A 23,222-nucleotide genomic window follows, 5' to 3' on the forward strand; every position below is an offset into this window, starting at 1 on the left:
CACGCTTGTTTGTATGTACAATATAGTTAAACATGCAAACAGGAGGGGGAGTGGGGAGTGAAAGCTTGAAAAGGAGAAGTTTGACCAGTATTATGCAAATGCCCATTACTCTCTCTCTCTCTCTCTCTCTCTCTCTCTCTCTCCACAAAAGAACAATGGGAATAATAATAAGAAGAAGAAAGGCCAGCCATCATCATTTCAAACCAGGGTATAAAATGTAATTTCAAGAATATTAAACCTATCCGTATATATACCATGCTTTCTAACTTCTTTTGATTTGATGTCTACTACTAGAACTTTATGTATGTGTTGCCCATCACATTCTGTACAATATTTCTGTATGCGTAAAACAATAACATTTTTGGTAAAATGAGGCAACGCAAGGAAACCAGACAACCTCCCCCACCACGACCCCCCCTAGAAAAAAAATTAGATATGTATTGTCAGCACCCCCACGGGCAACCATTAGCATAAATCCTTGACCATATGCACACATATTAATCCAGCAAGCTGAGATTTTGGGAGCTTATGGTACTTCTTCAGTTTCAGCTGCTTTGCCATGGACCTAAGATTATGTAGTTTCATCGAATGTAATTTGGCAAGCATTGATGTGGGCAACGGGCCGAGGGAATCACCACTGGGACATAGCTCAGTGATCTGAATATCTTTCTTCTTGCTTGCCGGGTCAGTTTTATCCCCGTTCAATTCATTAGGAACATTTGAATCCTTCATCTCCATGCATTGCAAATCTGAGGTCTTTCTTTTCTTCCGCAACCCTGAAACTGTTCTCGTGGCGGTATCTGGAGCACTGCAACAGCCCAACCGAACTACTTTCTTCGTAATCTCACCACACATTGGCTGATTTAAATTGGCTTTGTCATTGTGAACTTGGTTCTTTTGTTTCCTCCTGGACACTAGGAATGCCGATAACTTTAGATCACTTTCCATAGGAGAGAGACCCGGGTCTTGGACTCCTGCCCGGTCTGATTGGATTTTGTCCTTTACACAATGCCTTTGTGGTTCATGAGGTAAGTTCGAACTGGTTTTCTTTTCATTAGAAGCAGTTTTAGTGTCCCAAATTTCTTTTGGCTGTTGCTTGGTTGTGTCCTTTCCTCCATGCTCTTGAAGCTTTAACAATGAATTCAGGGCACTGCCTTCAGCATCAACAAGACTAGCTTCATGAATTCTCAGTATTTGTATGAGATCTTTTTCAGACTTCAGAGATGAAATTAGAGAGTTGGTCTTGTTACCCTGAGCATCCTTTTGTCCGTTGCTTGGCTCTAGCTTTATATCAGATTCATTAGTTGGACCACTCAAATCATTTGATCTTGAATCCTTGTAAACAATATTAGCAGACTGCCAGAAACATGAAAATACAGAAACAAAGTTAATTAGGTTACTTCTTACACATTCATTTTTCTGTGCAACATACAGGCACACTAAAGAATGTACCAAATGCAAAAATATTATGCAATACAAAACAACATGGAGCAGATGATTTAAAATCTCATATCATTATTTATCTAAGCAACTACTAAAACCAAATCTCTTAGAAAAAATATGATGCAGTCAATTGCAAGTTACAGATTACAGAAAAACAATAGGCAATGACATACCATACCTTCAAATTTTTTGCACTAATTGCTCCCTCTGTTGGCTGCAGAGATGATTCTGGAATGCTGCTTTTATCCACTGGAGTAAAACAATGTTCTCTGATTTCCTCCTCTTTTATACCTTCCAAATTTAACTTGCTTACGTCCTTCTTCACATTGGAACCAGTTGCACACCTGGAAGCATCAGAGCTGGAATCTCCAACTACACTATTTGCAATCTGCTCATTGTAAGAGAAATATATGCCATAAGCCAGGTTGTTCTCGTAGGGGTTGCAGGGGGAGGAACACAAAACAGGGGGAAGGAGTAGGACCTCAACACAAGCTCTCACGGCCACAATACATTCAATCTTCAAATAAATAAATGCAAAAGTAACTAATAAACTATTTATATAAATAAAAGCATAGGGAAAAGCAGCCTGTACTTTATTTTGAAGACAATTTTTTCTCTTTCCTCCAGCCTTCAAAGGTGGCTTTGAGATTTTACTGTTGTTTGTTGAATCAGAACCTTGCTTTTTGAATTTTCCCTTTTCAATGACTTCTATACCGAGCTTGGAATTATTCTTTTCATTTGAGCTGCATGGTGCATGTCTTAAAGCATCTGAGCTGGAATCCTTGCCCACAGTATTCTCACCCTATTCATATGAAAACAACATATTAAAGCTCTCAGATGGAGCACAGTTGGACTTGGATCACCAGAACCGAGTCACAGAATGTATATTTTCCATTTATAAAAAGTAAAAACCAAGGGGAGCAGACCAAAGAGAAAGACTGTAGTACCTGGACTTGATTGTCAAGTTCCGTTCCTTCTTCAGGCTTTGAAGATGAACTGTCTGTAGGAATAAAACTTACTTCGACTACCTCTCTAACAATTTTCAAAGCAGAGTTGCTCAATTTTACTTTCTCAGTCAGTTGGTCTGTTACATTCTCTGATGCTAAACTTGAAATTTTCACAGAGGTGTCTGCAGCCTACTCATTGTTGAAGGAAGAACATGAAACACAATAAATCAGTTCAAGAAGGTTTACTTCCTCAGTGTCGTCCGATACAGCTTACATAAAAGCACTTGCGTGAGATGCCAAAGCACAAGAGGAAAGGGAGGAGGGGGTACATTTGTTTTTAGGAACAAACTTTCAAAAGTAACCAGGGTAGAATTGAACTATTGAGCTAAGGAATGAGAATAAATCCTTTCCAATAATTTCCTGAGCATTGTGTATAAACTTATGAGTTATGATGCAACAAATCTCGAGACAAGAAACAATACAGCAATGCACGCATGCATCATATTAAACTCAAACCATTTCCAAGATGTACACCACACGTCCAAACAGTGCCTTCAGTGTTTATTGTCGGAAGGTCAGACAAGCATTGGCAAGGAGCATGTTGGTATAACTCGTTTGTGGCAGTTCTTGCAAAACGTGATTCTGTCAGTTTAAAGGTTTTTAGAGCAGCCAATTTGATCACAAATTTCTGCAAGATTTTCTTTGAGTCCTCCAAATACATCCTTAATTGTTTCTGTATAAACTATCTCTATTTTGATACAGTAGACAAATTGTTAATGACATTCCACCAACACACCATAGTGAGGACATCTCAACTCTCAAGGCATGTCAGGTACATGTCAATGGATTGTCAAGTGTAAATGGTAAAAAAATGTCCAACACAATCAGCTGGGATCTATGAGTCTTTGCTGCTAGTCTCAAAACAGCTCTCTCAAAGATGAGGATGAGCTATTCATTCCGGTTAGATGGACTTTCTAAGATGTGGATGTTGCAGATGTTATCACAACAATAAACTGCTAGAGAAACACCAACAAATATGCAAATGCTCAACTTCTTTTTTTTGCGGATGATCCAAATGAAATGTCAAACAAATTCTCAGTTTAAGTCCAACTAAAATATATTTATCCCCTGGAGTCTGGCACTGCCTCCTTCATTCTGTCTCTATTGTTTTTTTTTTTTTTGCTATTTGTTTTTTTCCATTAGATAAAAGGAGTTAACACAAAATGTGTCTAAACAGCTATAGCACATATAATTTCTTAGTGCTGGGGGCGCTCTCATGCTCAACTCGCAATTTTTTGATAAATAATTGCAAGAATCATAAAAAATGAAAAAGGAGAACAAAGAGGACAGCAAAAGTTTTCCGAAAGTTGGAAATTTTGATTCATGGTGTGGCAATATGTGTCAACCATTTGCATCTACAGTTCAAACCAAGTCAAATATTACAAGTGCTTTTAACCATCCGACCCCAGCTCCACAGAAGCATACACAATGACATAAATCAAAGCTGAACAGAGGAGAGTTTCCTGAACCTGTACAACTTCTACATTTTTCGTCTTCTCTTCAGTCTTCAGAGATGGATTCTGGATTATACTTTTATCTGCAGGAGCAGAACCATGTTCTTTAGCTTCCTCCCCAATATTTTTTTCATCAGATCCTTCAAATAGTTTCTTCTCATCAGAGCGGTTTGAGGAATCTTCCACAGGAGTATTACTTGCAGGCTGTTAAATGTAGAAAAAAGTACATGTGAGACAATGAATGAATCAATTAGGGTTGCTTCTCGGTGCACACTTTTGATCATAACTTTGAACAAAACAGCAGTAACATAGTAACATAAAGTACACACAGGAAAATTTTCCTTTCCTAATCCTACTAATTGCTTAGTTATTTGTCCTTTGACAACAAGAAGCTGGTCAAAAAGGAAATAAAATACACTGCGTGCTGTTATATGTGAGCGCATCTGCGAATGTACATTTGTATATAAAGCAAAAATATTTGTTTGAATTAACCAATGTATCTTCCTAGCATACACTATCTGTATTAAAAATTAAAGAAATACACAGTACTTATTTTCCCAATATGATTTCATCTTTAAGACGACCAAACTTTTAGCTTGTTGACTGGTGTGACTCATGAAGCTGAATCAGTTTTATTTGTTGCAGTTCTTTAGGAGCTGAATCAGTTTTATTTGTTGCTATTCTTTAGGAGCTGAATCAGTTTTATTTGTTGCTATTCTTTAGGAGCTGAATTTGTCTTATTTGTTAGGATTATAACCATTTCTTCATGCTGATTTTTAGGCACTTAGCTGTTACGCTCAATAAGTAGCAGATTTTTTTGCAATTCAGTTTTCATCATGCTGTATAAGTAGATAGCTTGTTGCTCAATAAAAATTAGCCTTCAGCAGTCTCTAAATCAGCTTCTCTCATTATCCTTAGTCTTTGTTTTTTTTTTTAAATATCCAACATATTGGTATTAGAGCCATAGTCTTGAGGGATCTGTGAGATTGAGAGAGCTCAAACACAACGTATTTAGAATGAATTCAGAAAATTCATTCACTGCAATTGCACCTCCAGTGTTTGATGGAACAAATTATCAGATGTGGGCTGCTAGAATGGAAGCCTCTCTTGATGCTAATGATCTATGGGAAGCTGCTGAACAAGTATATGAAGTTCCAGCCCTGCCAAACAATCCAACTCTTGCACAAATCAAAAATCAAAAGGAGATGAAGCAAAGAAAATCAAAAGCAAGAGCAAGCTGGTTTGCAGCAGTCTCATCCACCATTTTTACCAGAATAATGACACTGAAAAAGCCAAGGAAATTAGGGATCTTTTGAAGCAAGAATATGAAGGAAATGAATGGGTCAAAGGGAACCAAGTGCTGAATTTGATCCGAGAATTTGAGATGCAAAAGATGAAAGAATCAGAAACAGTCAAGGAATATTCTGACAGACATATTGGCATTGTCAACAAAGTAAGACTCCTTGGTACTGATTTTTTTGATTCTAGAATTGTTCAAAAGGTCCTAGTCACAATTCCTGAAAAGTTTGAGGCTACAATTTCATCTTTGGAAAACTCAAAAGATCTGTCAAGCATTACCTTGGCAGAATTGTTGAATGCACTGCAGGCACAAGAACAAAGGAGGCTTATGAGACAAGAAGGATCTGTGGAGGGTGCTTTTCAAGCCAAATCACAGAACAACAATGGTAGAAAGAACAACAATGGTGGAAAAAACATAAAAACACATAACAAAAACAACAAGTCTGGAGGTTATGCAAGCAACAACAAAAAAAGCCAAAGCAGCAACACTCAAATTTTTCCACCTTGCTCCTACTGCAAAAAAACCAATCATCCACAGAATAAGTGTTGGTGGAGGCCAGATGCAAGATGTCACAAGTGCGGTCAGTTATGGCACATGGAAAGGATATGCAAGACTCAACATCAACAAGAAGAAGCCAAGGCTGTTGAGGATCGACCTCAAGAGGAGCAGTTGTTTGTGGTATCATGCTTTGCCACCAATAGCTCAGAAAGCTGACTTATAGATAGTGATTGTACAAAACACATGACTTATGATCGAGAGCTCTTCAGAGAGCTTGACAAGACTGCTATTTCTAAAGTCAGAATTGGAAATGGAGCAAACATTGCAGTAAAAGGCAAAGGAACAGTAGCAATTGAAGGCAACACGGGTCTGAAATTAATTTATGATGTTTTATATGTTCCTGAAATTAATCAAAATCTTCTGAGTGTTACTCAATTGTTGGAGAAAGGCTATAAGGTGTTGTTTGAAGACAAAAATTGTGTGATTAAAGATACAAAAGGCATAGAGGTGTTCAAAGTTCAAATGAAAGGCAAAAACTTTGCCTTGGATTTGATGAAAGAGAAGCAGGTTGTTGTACACAAAGAAGATAACAATCCAGTGCTTTGGCACAAGAGATTAGGGCGTTTCCATCATGCCGCTCTACTTTTCATGAAAAAGAACAATCTGGTGAAAGGCTTGCTTGAATTAGAGGAGGAGTCTCCTAAATGTGTTGCCTGTCAGTATGGGAAGCAAACCAAGCTTCCTTTTCAACAAAACAAGGCTTGGAGGGCTACACAGAGGCTGCAATTAATACACACAGATGTGGGAGGACCAATGAAAACACCATCATTGAATGGCAGTTAGTATTATATTGCTTTCATTGATGATTACTTTAGAATGTGCTGGATTTATTTTATAAAACTTAAATCTGAGGTTGCTAACATCTTCAGAAAGTTTAAAGCTTGGGTTGAAACTCAAAAGCAGATGCAAAATGTAGGTGATCAGATATGATAATGGTACTAAATATACCGCTGAAAAATTTAACAAGTTTTGTGAAGATGCAGGAATCGAACATCAGCTGACAGCACCTTACACTCAACAAAATGGTGTTGTGGAGAGGAAAAACAGGACAATTATGGAGATGACAAGGTGTTTGCTTCATGACAAAGGGCTGCCAAAGAAATTTTGGGCTGAGGCTGTACAGCAGTTTTTCTGCTAAATAGATTGCCAACAAAAGCTTTACTGAAAAAGACTCTATTTGAAGCATGGTATAGCTATAAACCAAAGTTGCTTAATCTAAAGACATTTGGACGCCTATGTTTCTCTTACATTCCTCAAGTTAAGAGAGACAAATTGGACAAAAAAGCTGAATCTGGGATTTTTGTAGGCTATAGCTCATTTTCAAAGGCCAACAGGATCTACATACCACAAAGCAACAAAGTAATTGTCAGCAGGGATGTACAATTCCTTGAATTAGATAACTAGAGTTGGGAGAATGACAAGAAGCTTGAGGTTCGGGAGGAGAATGATGAACCTGTTAGAGGAACCAAATCACTCTCTGACATTTATCAGAGGTGTAATGTTGTTGTAATGGAGCCTGCAGGGTATGAAGAAGCTGCAACTGATCAAAAGTGGAGAGCTGCAATGAAGGAGGAGCTAAAGATGATTGAAAAGAACCAGACATGGGAGTTGGTAGACAGACCTAAACACAAGAAAGCTATAGGAGTCAAGTGGGTTTATAGGACAAAGCTCAATCCTGATGGTTCTGTAAACAACTACAAGGCAAGACTTGTTGTCAACGGATATGCCTAGACGTTCGGGGTAGATTTTTCTGAAACTTTTGCCCCAGTTGCTAGGTTGGATACCATAAGGATGTTGCTGGCTCTTGCTATACAAAAAGCCTGGGTTATACACCAAATGGATGCTAAGTCGGCCTTTTTGAATGGATACTTGGAGGAAGAAATCTTTGTGGACAACCAAGCTGCAATTTCAATTGCTAATAATCTAGTGTTCCATGGCAAAACAAAACACTTCAAAATAAAATTTTATCTTCTAAGAGAGGTACAAATGGAAGGACAAGTGCAGCTGATCTACTGCAAAACAGAAAATCAAAGTGTTGATATCCTAACAAAGGCACTTCTGAAGATTAGATATGAATTCTTGAGGCAGAAGTTTGGTGTATGCAGCTCCAGAGTCAAGGAGGAGTGTTGACTGGTGTGACTCATGAAACTGAATCAGTTTTATTTGTTGCTATTCTTTAGGAGCTGAATCAGTTTTATTTGTTGCTATTATTTAGGAGCTGAATTTGTTTTATTTGTTAGGATTATAACCATTTCTTCATGCTAATTTTTAGGCACTTAGCTATTATGCTCAACAAGTAGCAGATTTTTCTGCAATTTAGTTTTCATAACGCTGTATAAATAGATAGCTTGTTGCTCAATAAAAATTAGCCTTCTGCAGTCTCTAAATCAGCTTCTCTCATTATCCTTAGTCTTTGTTTTTTTTTTAATATCCAACATAGCTTAATGTGCTGATCTTCAAGTTCTACTCTTGTCTCCAAAACCACTTAAATCAAAGCCATTGGCTGACTCTTATTGTAGAAGTAGTGATGGCAGCAAAATAGTCATTCCTTCACACACTTATCATTCTCAAACTCATGTCATACCCATTAATCTTGTAAACATCCCCTTTCAAAACACATGCCAAAGTGGTTTTGTCAGGGTCAATTTTCAACATGTTAATTGAGAGTATTGATTAGGATAATATAAATGGCAAACAAGAACTTCACTTCAGGGGCCTGTATTTGCTTTGGCAATGAATACAGTGACTGAGCTTTAGTAGCTAATGATAAAGGTGCTACATTTACACTTTATGAGGAAGCAGTTATACAACAACAACAAAAAAAAAACCAAGCCTTAAGTCCCATTAGGTGGGGTCAGCTATATAAATCATTTTCCGCCAATTTATGCGATTATAGACCATTTCTTTTGACAAATTCAAGGAAATTAAATCCTTACTCACTATCTCTTTCCAAGTAATTTTAAGTCTACCCCTACCCCTTTTACTGCCCCCCACAGTAACTAACTCACTCTTCCTCGTTGACACACTATGTGGCCAACGTTGCATGTGTCCATACCATCTGAGTCGTCTCTCCCTTATCTTATCTTCTATTGAAGTTACACCTAACTTACTGCAAATATGTTTATTCCTTCATTTATCTTTCAATGTTATACCACTCACCCACCTCAGCATTCTCATCTCAGCTACTTTTACTTTTTGGATATTTTGTTTCTTTGTCACCCAACATTCTTATCCATATAGCATAGCTGGTCTTATAACTGTCCTATACGATCACAAAGCACACTTGAAGCATTTCTCCATTTTACCCAACCTATTTTAACTTTATGCATTACACCATCTTCAATTTCACCTTCATCTTGCATAATAGATCCAAGGTATTGAAATCTACAAGTGCTATTTATTTCTTCATCACCAAGTTTAACTTTGTCTCCAATATTCCTCCTACCATTACTAAAATTACATTTCATATATTCTGTCTTATTTCCACTTATCCTAAAACCTCTAGATTCCAAAACTTCTCTCCATTATTCAAACTCAACCACTACTCCGTCCCTAATTTCATCAATTAATACAATATCATCTGCAAACAACATACTGTTGGGCTTTGTGGAGCCTAGTTGTGTTTGATTTGGATAATGACTCAACCCGAAATAATGTTGCGTGGTCTTTTAATGAGAGATTTTTATCCTAAGGCTTAGTCTATGGAGTGAAGGATTGGGCCGATAGGAAAATTTTTTGGCCCATTTTGTGGCCCATTGGGAATCCTATGCAAACAACAACAACAAGAAAACCAAGCCTTAGTCCCACTAAGTAGGGTTGGCTATATGAATCCTTTTCCGCCAATTTATGCGATCATGGGCCATTTCTTTTGATAGATTCAAAGATATTAAATCCTTACTCATCATCTCCTCCCAAGTTATTTTAGGTCTACTCTTACCCATCTACTACCCTCCACAATAACTAAGTCACTCTTTCTCACAGGTGCACTATATGGCCTACGTTGCAAGTGCCTATTGGGAATCCTGTGCATAAAATATAAAAATTGTTGTTTTGGTGATTAGGGTTGGCCGTCGCAGCTTTGTGAGAGAGAGAAAATATTGTCTTACCGCACTTTCTGTATTTTCTTCTTGATAATAGTGAAATCCCTACAACTCCGTGGACATAAGCAAAATTGCCGAACCACGTAAATATTGTCTTGTGCGTTTGATTTGTTTTTATTTGACATGTGTTTTTCTCTATTTTGTTTTTCACAAGATTTGGGAATTTCGTGTTAATTTCCTTACACATACACCATGGAACCTCCTTTTGAATACTCTTAATCAGTTGGTCCATTACTAGAGCAAAAAGATAAGGGCTCAACGCAAATCCTTAATGTACACCTATGGTGATTGAAAATTCTCTAATTTCTCCATCTATAGTCCTTACACTAGTTATTACTTCATCGTACATATCCTTAATGACATCAGTATACTTACTACATACCCCCTTTTTTTCTAAACCCACCATAGAACTTCCCTAGGTATCCTATCATATCCTTTCTCTAGGTCAATAAATACCATATGCAAGTCTATCTTTTTTTCCCTAAACTTTTTCATTAATCTTCTTAAAAGATATATAGCTTTTGTGTGGTAGATCTCCCAAGCATAAAACCAAATTGATTTTCTGATACCTTCGTTTCTAACCTTAATCTTGGTTCAATTATCTTTTCCCATAGTTTCATCGTATAGCTTATAAATTTAATTCTACGATAGTTATTACAATTTTGAATATCTCATTTTTGTATATAGGTAGTAAAGTGTTTTTCCTCCATTCATCTGGAATTTTCTTAGTTTTTATAATTGTATTAAATGAATTAGTTAACCATATAATTCTGTTATCACCTAAGCATTTCCAAACTTCAATTGGGATGTTATCCGGTCCTATAGCTCCCATTTTTTATCTTTTTTAGTGCAAATTTAACTTCGTTAACTCTAACTTTGTGAATAAATCTCATACTTTTAGTTTTTTTCCTCATTTGACAATTCTAAGTTTAAGCCTTCTATTTGATTTTCATTAAACAAATTACTAAAATAACTTTGACATCTTTCTTTAATGTCTTTGTCCTTAACCAAGACAATATCATCCTCACTTTATTATACATTTTATATTTCCTAAGTCCTTACTCTTCCTTTCTCTAACTTTAGCAAGTTTAAATATATCTCTTTCCCCTTCTTTTATATCTAATCTATCATACAACAAATGGAAGCAGTTATATGATGATAAATATATTAACAGACAACAAATGGAATCAAAATACATCCTATGAATTCTTGGAAATTATAACAATGTACAAAGAATTCTACAAAATAAAATCATGTGACTTAATAAGCACATCTATTGTCATTTGCAATTTAAGCAGACATACTTTACATTTCAAGAAAATCATCTGCATTTGCAAACAACAATTTTGTCAACTACAATAAAAGAAAACAAGCAACCTATCAAGAAAAGAGGCTAACTATTAATAATATTGTAATTGCAGTGGGTATACACTGTATGGTACTGTGCAACTATGCTTCCTATGCTGTGTAATACTGAAATTTGTTAAGGGAGCTAGCTGTATGTTAATAGACCTATGTAATTGAACACACCTTTGCGCAAGCCAGAGAGACAAAGAAAAAGGAGGAGAGAGGGACAGAAGATTTGAATTTTCTATAACCATAACAGATATTGCCCCAAAGAACAGTGATCAGCCTGTTGATATTAATGATTGCCAAAATTCCAAAAATTTGCAGAGGATAACTGTGCGTGTATCTACTCTATATTCGGATAACATTAAATATGTCATCAATGTCAGCATTGTACAAATTGATTTAAAAACTACACAAGTTTTCACATTTTCAATCTGAATTTACCGAACTACTATTGACTGGCATAAATTAAAGCATAAAGGTTAGAGTTGATTGGCACAGTTTAAGCATAAGGATTAACGATCTCTAGACCTTAGCAAGTTCCAGATAATGTTCTCTCTTCTCCTGAGGCAAACTCCTAACTGTACATTTTCCTATGGAATTAAGACTGCACTCTATGACTTTTTCTTTCCTAATAATTTCTGCATCCAAGTTACTCAAATTTCCCTTCTCATTCATGATGTCAGTTGCTTGTCCTGTGAGATTTGAAGTCGAATCTTTGACATTACTAGCCGCAGAATCATCATTACAGCATATCTGCAATGCATTATATCAGTTCATCAAGAATGCAATCAAAATAATAATACCAATAAAACAAGGTACACAGTGCAAAAGATTATAAGCCAAAAGATCAAAAGATTATAAAAGCAATCACAAATATAATCGTGGTTACATATAAAGGAAAATGAACACCATTGATACAACTGTAAGAATGAGTCAAGCAAATAAATGTACAGAGTGCATGTTGATATGGCAATCTCCTCAATTGGAAGTAATGAATTTTTAAGACCATTTTAATTTTGTCTGCATAACTCTGTCACTGAGGGGAATAAACTGAATCGACAAGTGGATAATGACAGCAGGATTCATGCATTGAAAAAATTCATCACTGTTTGCCAATAAAATAAAATTCTGGATACAATCTTATGATGGAACTGGTCTGACAGCAATAAATACATCCCTACATGATAGCTGTAAATGCAGGGAATCTCCCAAAAAGGTGATGCTTTCACTCTGGAATCTAAAATTAGGACTTTCTTGAATGAAAACTTGATAATCTCTAGCTCGCTTATGCCATAGAATTGCTCATTTCAGTCATGATAGAACCTTGAATTAGCTTAAGATAGACACAAGTTCTAATTTTTGTTATACACACCAAGCCCGAGGAGCCTCCCAAGGCCAGATGCCACTCTACACCTACTGTCAATGTGAACCCCACTTTGTGTTTCTAATATTCCCTGCATCTATTTTAACTGGGTGATTATCATTCTTACACTACTCTTAAGAAGCTCTCTAAGTGTCATTATGAGACGTCTGAAAGGCATCTTGACAGATAGATGACTTCACAAAAGAGAATGGGCCCGATAAGGAAGAATGTAGAAGAGGATTCAAGTGGCCAACCTCACTAGTTTCTGGAGTAGAAGACTTGTGATCAAGGGCTAATGGTATCTCCTGCCTATTAAAAATAAGCAAATATTGAGCCTACAGTCCATGGCCCTGAAATCCTATCGTAAAGCAGGAATGTTGTAAACAAAAAGAGCCTTAGTGCTATGCTGCACAAAAAGAAAGAGAGAATACCAGGAAAGACTTGGTTCAACTGTTTCCTAAGGGCCTGAGACCAACTAGTTGCCATTTCCACGTGCCTGCAGCTTATTTTTCAGGTGACACGGACGATGTAAATACAGGGAGCAAATTGTGAGTCAAATCTAAATCATGTAGCATAAACTCTTGTCTAGTTGAACTTCTAAATTTTTAGGAAAAATAAGACGCAACAAGAGGAAAACAACTTAGGATTGTGCCTTGAGTCTAAATTGTGGTGAATCTCTTTCTGCGGACGTGAGCACAATTTGCTGGTATGGCAATGTAAATACAGCATTAGGCCTAAGCAGGTAAAAATTCTGTTTTAAGTTTATGGAGTGCTCAAGATTACCCATGCTGCATGGCATTCATGTAGACTTTTACTCAAATAATAAAATTTATGTGAAAAGGAATTAAATTTTGCAATTTATTTTGAAACAAACTTAGAAAGGAAAATAATATTTTAAAACTAAAACATTATTTCTTCGTAGAACTCTCTCTTCAAGCATTATATCAACCATTTGGGACTTGTTCACATGGCAGAGAAGAAGATCTAATTAGAATAAACATCTTAGGACTTCTAAGAAAAGAATAGTTGAAGTTTAGAGATTAAAACCTGCTTGTCTTTATCTTGACACCAAATTCTCAGTAGACTCTTCAACAAATCGTGCTTATCTTTCTCTTGAGACCAAATTCTCAGTAGATCCCTTAATATTTCAAGTAGTGTCTCAGCAGGTTCTCTGCACACATGTAAACAATAACCAGCACCATTCTCATTTTGGGCACTTTCATCCTTTAAAACCTGCAATGAAATAGCAAGGCAATTGATCTTTTCTCTCAATCTAGTACAGCATATGTCAGGCCATTCCTCGTATTCAGCCCAGGCCATTTGGTTTTGAAGGAGGATCAGTTCTTCTTCAAGTTCACCAATTTCAGTATTTGCCTTCGTTATTAATATCCTCAGCACTTGTGCACAAGCTTTCTCATTTAAAGCATTTTCTTCTATCACATCTACAATGGAAAATCGGCATTTCCTTTTAAATAAAAAATGAGAGTAAAATTTGGTCATAACAAGGGACCAACAAAAAAAAAAAAAAAACTGAATAAAGAAATTAAAGCTAAGAAATACCATAGAACCATATTACCATGCCCATGGTTCAAGCAAAAGCTCCATTGGCATTTTTTAAATTAAAAAATGAGAGCAAAATTTGGTCACAACGGACCGACCAAAAGGAACTGAATAAATAAGTTAAAGCAAAGAAAATATCATAATACCAAGCCCATGGTCGTAGTAAAAGCCCCACTGCCACCCATTTATCATACTATAGCTGGTTTCTGGAGACAGTAAAATAGGTAAATTGTTAGTTAAAAAAAGCTAAAAATGAATTTTTTTGATGCATCTCTTTGCATTGAACCATTCCTAGAAATAAAAAATAAACAGTTTGATACCAAAAAAACAAGAGAAATAAAAAACCTTGACTACATGGCGGACCCCAGAGATCCCAATCCATAACTTCATAAACTTCACCCTAAAATGCAAAACGTAACAATGTTATGATTCCTGTTAAGAATCCGTGAGGTTTAAGGACACAACAGTGATTTGATGCAAAAGAGACTACAAAAAACACTAGTCCTGGAAGGGCCAATGTACCATAAACTTGTTAGTCAATGATCAAAAGGCCAGCCGGCTAGCATTCCCCAACGAGATGCTGTAAAATAATGCATAATGATCTGAACATCAGTGCGTTTCCATTAAACCCCTGTGGTCGGATGGTACTTCCACCAAACAGCCGAGTTAAAGAACTTATTTACATGATATAATGAATCAAGTAGTCCAAGTTCAAGTTGGAGATTCATGGAATAACATTTCCAGTTTCAAATCAAGACTCGGCAAGAATTAACATGGTCAAAACATCAATAAAAGATTCATCAAAGACAAAAAATTAGGCAAAACTCAAAATTCACCCGAGAAGAGGAACTGCAATGAATCAGACAAATTAACGCCGTCAACCAAAAATTATGAAAAGATAAGGCAAAATAATAGTGAAAATTCGGAAATAATTAGTATAGTTGGGAATTAGGCAAACTCAAAACACTTGACAGACCTTTTCTCTTACATACATAATTAGCAAACAAGTAGGCAATGATCAAAATGAAGAACATTAAGAATATATAATGAAGTAGGCAATGATTCAGACTCTGAAAGAGGAGGAGAAGATACCTTCCTACAAGACATGATCGCCGTATTTACAGAAACTACAAAAGTAGGAATCGAAAAGCATTTTCAAAATCTTAAACTGTGTATGTATGTCAGCTAACGCTAGAAGTGATACCGATTCATGAACCAGCTGAAGCAACATAAAAAGCAACAACGACGCGAATCAACTACAGTAAATGAATCACAGAGCATTCAAGAAAACGACAACTCGAACATGCTCAGTACTACTCACTGACGGAACAAAAAAATGAAAAACCATCCTAAGCAGTGCAAAAAACAGCTGAAACAGAGAATGAAAACGTTACCCAGGACACTTGCATCCAATTGAACATAGAAGATGAAAGTTTCGAGAATCCACTTATGGCAGCAGCGAGAAAGGAAAAGGAAATGGAAATGAGGTTTCTCGGGAATCGAACAGTGCGAGTGGAGCCTTGGAACTCGAAAGTCGAATTCATAAGTAAAACCCCTGCATTTTGGCAGAACCTGAGGCCTTTTGCATCCGCACATAAAGCAAACTGACTCCCTAGGGTTCCGCCATGGGAGAGAGCGTTTACAGAGAGTGAAGCAACAGAGAAAAGCTGCAAACGATAGCGAGAGGCTACAAAAAATGGGCAACGGAAGAAGGAAGGGTAAAACGGTAAATTTAACAAAACGTCGAAGTTTAACCGCGGGAATTTCGTGACCGTACACGTGGAGGACGGACAAGACTGCAGCAAGAGCATGTTGGGCCCACTATGATCATTTTTTAGAATAGAAAGATCGCGTGATTTTGGACCGTTGGATCTCAACCACAATGGTAAAGATCAGGCGGTCAGAAAGCGCTCTTCCCTTTCTATATCGAGGACGTGTGCATACAGAAATAGAACCTTGGTGGGGTCCACTCATAGACGTGTTTGACCATCTTTCGCGGTCCTGACACGACCCGGGGATTGAGTGGGGCCCGATTTAGGATTCGGATCGGGCCTTAATCGCGTGGGATGGCAGTATCGTAAATAGATGAGTAAGGACGGGGCATTTTCGGCTGTACGACCTTCTGCCGTGCTTATGGGAGGGGACAATTGTACCATCGACGCATGGACATTGCAGCCGAGCTGTTTGGGCCCGGTACTACATTAGGCCCATCCGTCCATTTAGCGTACCGTGGGCCTGGGTTTATGTGGGTTGAATTTCAGCCCAATTTTTTGTCACTTGTTTGGATGCTTCTTATTTTCCGTATATATTTTGAGCTGGATCTCAAATTACTAAGTAAGAATCTATTAGTATCCTTATTTATCTTTTATTTTTATTTTTATATAATAAAATAATAAATTATAAATATTTATTTATTTATATTACAAGTTTTTTATTTCTATTTATGGTTTTCAATTGTTTACGAAAAAATTGAAAATCAAAATGGTTTTTAGTTGTTTGACGACCTCTTGTCAAAAAAATTTATATCCAAAATAGTTTTCTTAGATTAAATTATTTTTGATAAACACTTTTAATTAGAAGTAAAACAAATTTATCATATGAATTTAAATATAATTAAAATAAAAATATACACAAATTTCAAGAAAAATGAAAATAATAAAACCAATTACAAACTATTAATCATTTAAAACCATTTCTTTTTTATCTGAAGTAGAGTCACTCCTTTTGTTATGAGAACCTTTTACTATAATGTTTTGTCAGAATATTTGCTTTTTTGCTTTTGTCAGAAAATCTGCTTTATTACTTTTGTCAGGATATCTTCTTTTTAGAAAATCTAGATAAACACATTAAACACCTAAATATTTTTTAAAAAATAATTAAGGCTAATAGTTTTTAGTGGTGTTAGAAAAGAATTATTTTATTCCAAACAAGAATTAGATTTCTTGTTCACAACATAGAAAATGGAATAATTGTTCCCATTAATAGAAGTATTGAATTTGCTGACAAATTTTTAAATGAAATAAAAAATAAAATACAATTCACGAAGGTTTTTAAGATGTTTGAACTATGTTTTAGGTTTTTTTTTTTATGTTGAAAATATAATTTTTTTTCTCATATACTGTTCATAAACGAGTACGCTGCTAATATTTTTAAATTTCTTATTAGGATTTTTATATTCAATCGAATACACTAACATGTATATTCTATGCACATTCTTCATAATCTTATGATCCCAATTAAATGAAAAATATATTCATAACAAAGACATTTGGTTCTTGAGAATAAGATTCGTCATGAGAATGCCAATTTATGAGAATATTTTTTATGATCAATTTCGCAAACCAAACATGCCTCAAAGATTAAAAAATTTATACTAGACCTGTTGAATTTGAATTTTTAAATTAACCCTATGTTTGGATAGGGATTAATTTTGAAGTTTTATTGGATTGCAATCAAGTATGAGCATGGGGGGTTCGATTCTTGATTGATGTTCCCAGTCTCTAGGTGAAGGGGCCTAGGCTTCAAGTTGGCCGAAAGTCAACCTTAGTGTGACTAAGTTGTGACTGCATCCAGACTTTACCACGAGCAGCAAGACCTGGGGGCGGTAGAAGTTGCTCCGGGTTTTGGTGCCGTACCGGATTACCTCTTTCTTGTATAGGCTGAAGACCCAAACCTTAATCCGTGAACCAAGAAACAAAGTAAAGAAAAAAATATTAAAACCTTAAGGCTCAACCCAACAATCGACAACTCTACATTATCTTATTGATTACTTAATTACAGCATGGATAATATAATGGGCACCGTTGGCATATGAAAGCTTGTTTGGGTGCCAAGAAAATCTCTAGCTGCATTGGTTCCTCCTATAAATTAAAACTCCGTAGGGAATCGGACCCAAAGAAAAGAAAAGAAAGGGTAGAAACTAGAGAGTGAGATATATGGGAGAATAAGTTAAGGTACTGGGGGCGTGGCAGAGCCCATACAATAGGAGGGTGGAGATTGCCCTTAAATTGAGGGCATACCCTACGAATTCATAAAAGAAGAAGACATATACGGTGGCAAGGAAATTGAGCTGCTGCTACGGTCGAACCCGGTTCACAGGAAGATTCCGGTTCTCTTCCGCACCGGAAAACCCATCGTCGAGTCACTTGCGCTTCTCGAGTAGGCGGATCGGATGAGATGTGGAAAACCAATTACCCCGTCTGCCCCAAGATCCATACCAGAAAGCCATGGCTTCAGTATGATGAGGTTTATAAATCCAATTCATATGCTCTTTAAGAATGAATCCATTTTTTGAAAAAAAAAAATTGAATGGGTTATATGTCATTCATTTTATTTTTCTAGCCCTGGGCGTGGCTCTAGGGCTCTCTATTTTTTTAAGAAAAATTTTAAAAAAGTTATAAAGAATAATAAAAAATTAAATAGTATAAGAAATTTTGGAATAGTTATAGGGGTATTTTGAGATAATTATTAATTACAAGGATAAATTTGATACAATTATGAGTATATTTTGGGATAGTTGTGGGTAATTAAAAGAGTATTTTGGAGTAACCATTGATAATTATAAGGATAAATACGACATTTTTGAAAGATGATACCAAAGGAAGAAACTCCTTTATAATATTAGAGATTAAAAAAATATTAAAAAATAATAAAAAAATTAAATAGTATAAGGACATTTAGGAAATAATGGTACATAGTTACAGGAGTATTTTGAGATAGTTATAAGTAGTGATAGGGATAAACTTGACATAATTATAAGAGTATTTTGAGATAACTGTGGAGAATTAGAGGAGTATTTTAGAATAATCATTGTAGTTATAGGGATAAATTTGATATTTTTAAAAGATGATACCAAAGAGACAATCTCTTTTATAGTAATAGAGATGATGCATTTGAGAGCATAAATTTTGATGCTTGAATTTGGATTTGGATGTGGATGGATTTGGACAATTTTCAATAGAAATTTTGAATTATATCTTATCCAAATCCAATACAACTCCAAATATAAGGTCACTCTAGACCTAGAAAAATGGATAAAATTCATTAATTCAAACATAATTGATCCGTTTAAACAAATTCATAACTGATCCGCACATTAAATGAGTCGAATATGATTTAAACCTTTTTTGTCCGCCTCTAAATGAGTCAGTTGACAGATTTAGTATTTTATCCTACGGATATCCGTTTATTCGCTTACAACTAATGTTTAAATTCATTGATAATTTCATATGTCCATGCTTATTTGACATCAATTGATCAATTAGCATAAGTTCTATTGACAAAAGTCTAGTCCCACATTCCTAATTTTTGTACTACTATATACGCCTCATACCCACACTCAAACTCAAGTTCAAATACTTAATTTTCTCATCAAAACAAAAGCCTTTAAATTCATGTTCTAAAAAAATTTAAAACTAATAATTTTGTGATTAATTATTAAATGCTTAACAATTTAAGGATGGGAATGACTGATTATTCAGCATCCGCTATCCGCCACGAATTATCCGATTCAAACTGTCATAAATATGCAACTTCAATGAGTCAAATATGTCTTGTAATATCCTCACCCGATTATTCGCTTAATTCGTCACAGATCATAGGTCCAAATCCGCTTTACCAGGTCTAACCTCCAAACATAGGGTTAATGATACATTTGAATTAAGGATTTTGCTTGCAAAATGGAAAATAAACGAAAATAGGTAGGACATTTATTTTTTATTGTATTTTATTATATATGATATATTATTAAAAATGAAATTTTTTTTAATATGATATTAATTTTTATGATTAACCTTGATTATCAAAGCTTCATGAGTGTGTAGGTGTGTGTGTGTGTGCGCGCGCGCGCACGTGTGTGTGTGTATGTATATATATATATATATATATATATATATATATATATATATATTTGTATATATTCAAGTATGACAATATCATCAATTTATTTTTTAAAAATTATAAATCATATTATTAGTCATTTAAATATTAATTAAAATTACTCGCTTATAGTCACATGCAAATAAGTTACTAGTAAAATAGTAAATACATAGTACATTATTTTTGTTAAAATTTACATATTTACATGCATATATGTTCATGTATTGCGATCCCAATTTATTCCTTATTGTAGTGTATGCCTGCAATTTGGAAAGCTTACCAAGGCAACAACAAGGGCAAGGAAGTAGTACATGAATACCTAAAGACACTTGAAAACGAGCTTAAGAATAATAGATTTTTGGTGGACAGTCAATTAGACTAGTAGACATTATTGCTACCTTTATAGCCAATTGGATGAGATTGATTCAAAAAGTATATGTTATAGTCGAATTATTGACAGTTGACAAGTATCCCAAGTTATGGAAATGATCAAATGAGTATGTTACATGCATGTTCATGTATTGCAATCCCAATTTATTCCTTATTGTAGTGTATGCCAGCAATTTGAAAGCTTACCAGGTCAACAACAAAGGCGAGGAAGAAGAACATAAATACTTAAAGACACTTGAAAATGTGCTTAAGAATAATAGATTTTTAGTGGAGGGTCAATTGGACTAGTAGGCATTGCTGCTACCTTCATAGCTTATTGGATGAGGTTGATTCAAAAAGTATCTATTACAGTCGAATTATAGATAGTTGACAAGTATCCCAAGTTATGGAAATGGTCAAATGAGTATGTAACATGCATTTCATGTATTGTGATCCCAATTTATTCCTTATTATAGTGTATGCCTGCAATTTGGATAGCTTACCAAGGCAACAACAAAGGTAAGGAAAAAGAACATGAATACCTAAAGACACTTGAAAATGAGTTTAAAAATAATAGATTTTTGGTGGAGAGTCAATTGGACTAGCAGACATTGCTGCTATGGTGCTACCTTTATGGCCTATTGAATGAGGCTAATTTATGAAGTATATGTTACAGATGAATTATTGATAGTTGACAAGTATTTCAAGTTATGGAAATAGTCAAATGAGTATGTTGGCATTGTTAAGGAGTGTTTGCCACCCAAGGATAAACTATTTGTTTGTTCCCTTGCTGATTTTGAGGCGGCCAATGCTCCTGAATAAACAGTATTAACTACATAAACACTATCGTCATGCTTTTTAATTACAACTTATTTCATATAATTATATTTTGCACGTGGTATGAAACACATCAATAAGTCAAGATGAGGTGTGATGTTTGAGTTAGCATAGTGTCTTTATATCAATAAATTATTTTCATATTACATATCTGATTATGTCCAGTATTTCTGATAAATTATATTTTTCCTTCTTATTATGTTGCCATTGCTATTTATGTTCTTTCATCATTGTGTTTTGAATTCAGTGCCAAGTACTACACTAGTTTTGTCTTAGTTCCTTTCTTTTTCTTCTTTATTTTATTTTATTTTATTTGGAGGTATAATTCATAAGTGTATTAGGCATATTAATGTGAATATATATTTGCCACTTATATATCCACTATTTAATTGTTCAATCTAATAGTATATAAGTGACAACCATACATATACACTTGTATTGTTAACACCTAAGTCTCTTTTACATAGAGCTCTATGTATGTACATTCATATTGTAATTTTTTATTCTTCTCAATATTAATCATGAAGTGGTCCCACAACATACATACTTTGGTTGAGGCTTCCTTCATTAAAAGGCTTGGAGCTATCCTTCCAAGAAACTTTACATTATTGGGTATTCCAATCATTATCCTTTCAAAGGAGTTCCTCGAAAGTTCTTTCAAGGTTATTGGTCAAAGAATTAGGTAAGACAAGGGGATAAGATAAATAGAAGAAAACAAAGCTATTAAAAATTGTGTGTATCTTGTCACACATGATATCATATTTCTCTCAAATATGATTATTTATCTTTTATTATTTATTTATTTATTTTGAACTATGTACACCTGTGATGGTCACGAGATTGTGTGTGCTTTGATTTGTATGGTGTAAGTATCCCTATCAAACACAACTTTTTGCATTATTGGATATACACAATCTCATTTTGTACCTGTGTGTTTTGATTTGTATAACATTCATTATTGTGGCCATATGTTATGTAATTTAATTTGAAAAAAAAAAGTTGTTTTATAAAATTGTTATTATGCAGTCCAAGTGAAAAAATGTTACAATTTTATAAAGAGAGGAGAATGTAGAGATCCGAAGAATTATAACAATTAAATAATAAAGAAAAATAATATAGGGTTTATTAGCAGGGTCTCGTCGACGAACACAGAGACGTGGACACGTGTCTTGTCGACGAGAAATTGCTGAGAGCTGTTTTCAGGCCTTGAATTTCGTCAACGAGGGTAATGTGTTTGTTGATGAACTTACTTCTTGACCTCGTCGATGAAGTGATATATCTCGTCGACGAAGCCAGGGGTATAAGTAACCAAGAATTTCTTTTTTGTGAGAAATTTTGCATGCAGGCTCTCTCTCTCTTATTGGGCTTTTGTGGAGCCTTGTTACGTTAAATTTGGATGATGACCCAACCTTTCTTTAATGAGAGATTTCTATCCTAAGGCTTAGTCCATGGAGCGAAATTTTTAGGCCCGTTTTATAGCCCGTTCAAAACCCTGTCTACAGCATATAAAATCATTATTTTCGGGTGATAGGGTTTAAGTGGTCGTACTTGCGAGAGAACGAAAGGGAGAGCATTGTATCGTCACGCTCTCTGTGTTTTCTTCTTGATAATATTGAAATCCCTGCAACTCCGTGGACGTGGGCAAAATTGCTGAACCACGTAAATATTGTCTTGTGCGTGTGATTGATTTTTCTTTGGCATGTATTCTTTCTCTATTTTGTTTCTCACAGGCTTTGAGAATTTGTTCTTAATTCCTAACATCTCTAAAATCATCCCTCCCTCATTCTCTTTTGAAATCCGGCTTCGTCTCTTCTCGGTTATCAGAAGCTATCACAGTGATTTTGGGGAGATTTTTTACAACATAACCGAAATGAAATGTTGATTTGAGAAGTTTGGGAACCATCCCAAAATCAGGATGAGTGGATTATTTGAGTATTCTCAGTATTACCCAGTTCATTTGAGGTCAGATTCTGTATTATATGTGAATATACTAGAGTTTTG

The 23,222-nt window shown here is 35.2% G+C and overlaps 1 protein-coding gene across 1 annotated transcript; it reads right to left on the reverse strand.

Annotated features, from left to right (window-relative positions):
• Positions 1 to 226: 226 nt before the first annotated feature.
• On the reverse strand, positions 227 to 15,949 carry LOC131167464 (uncharacterized). Its single transcript, XM_058126268.1, has 10 exons — positions 15,533 to 15,949; positions 14,484 to 14,538; positions 14,285 to 14,344; positions 13,626 to 14,020; positions 11,744 to 11,968; positions 3,920 to 4,108; positions 2,391 to 2,579; positions 2,036 to 2,245; positions 1,622 to 1,831; positions 227 to 1,356 (listed from the first exon to the last, which is right to left on the reverse strand). Exons 1-10 carry the CDS (start codon positions 15,947 to 15,949, stop codon positions 466 to 468), a joined length of 2,841 nt encoding a protein of 946 aa, XP_057982251.1. The 3' UTR covers positions 227 to 465.
• Between the last annotated feature and the right edge of the window lie 7,273 nt (positions 15,950 to 23,222).

Source organism: Malania oleifera, chromosome 11 (assembly GCF_029873635.1).
Source record: "Malania oleifera isolate guangnan ecotype guangnan chromosome 11, ASM2987363v1, whole genome shotgun sequence".
Classification (NCBI taxonomy): domain Eukaryota; kingdom Viridiplantae; phylum Streptophyta; class Magnoliopsida; order Santalales; family Ximeniaceae; genus Malania; species Malania oleifera.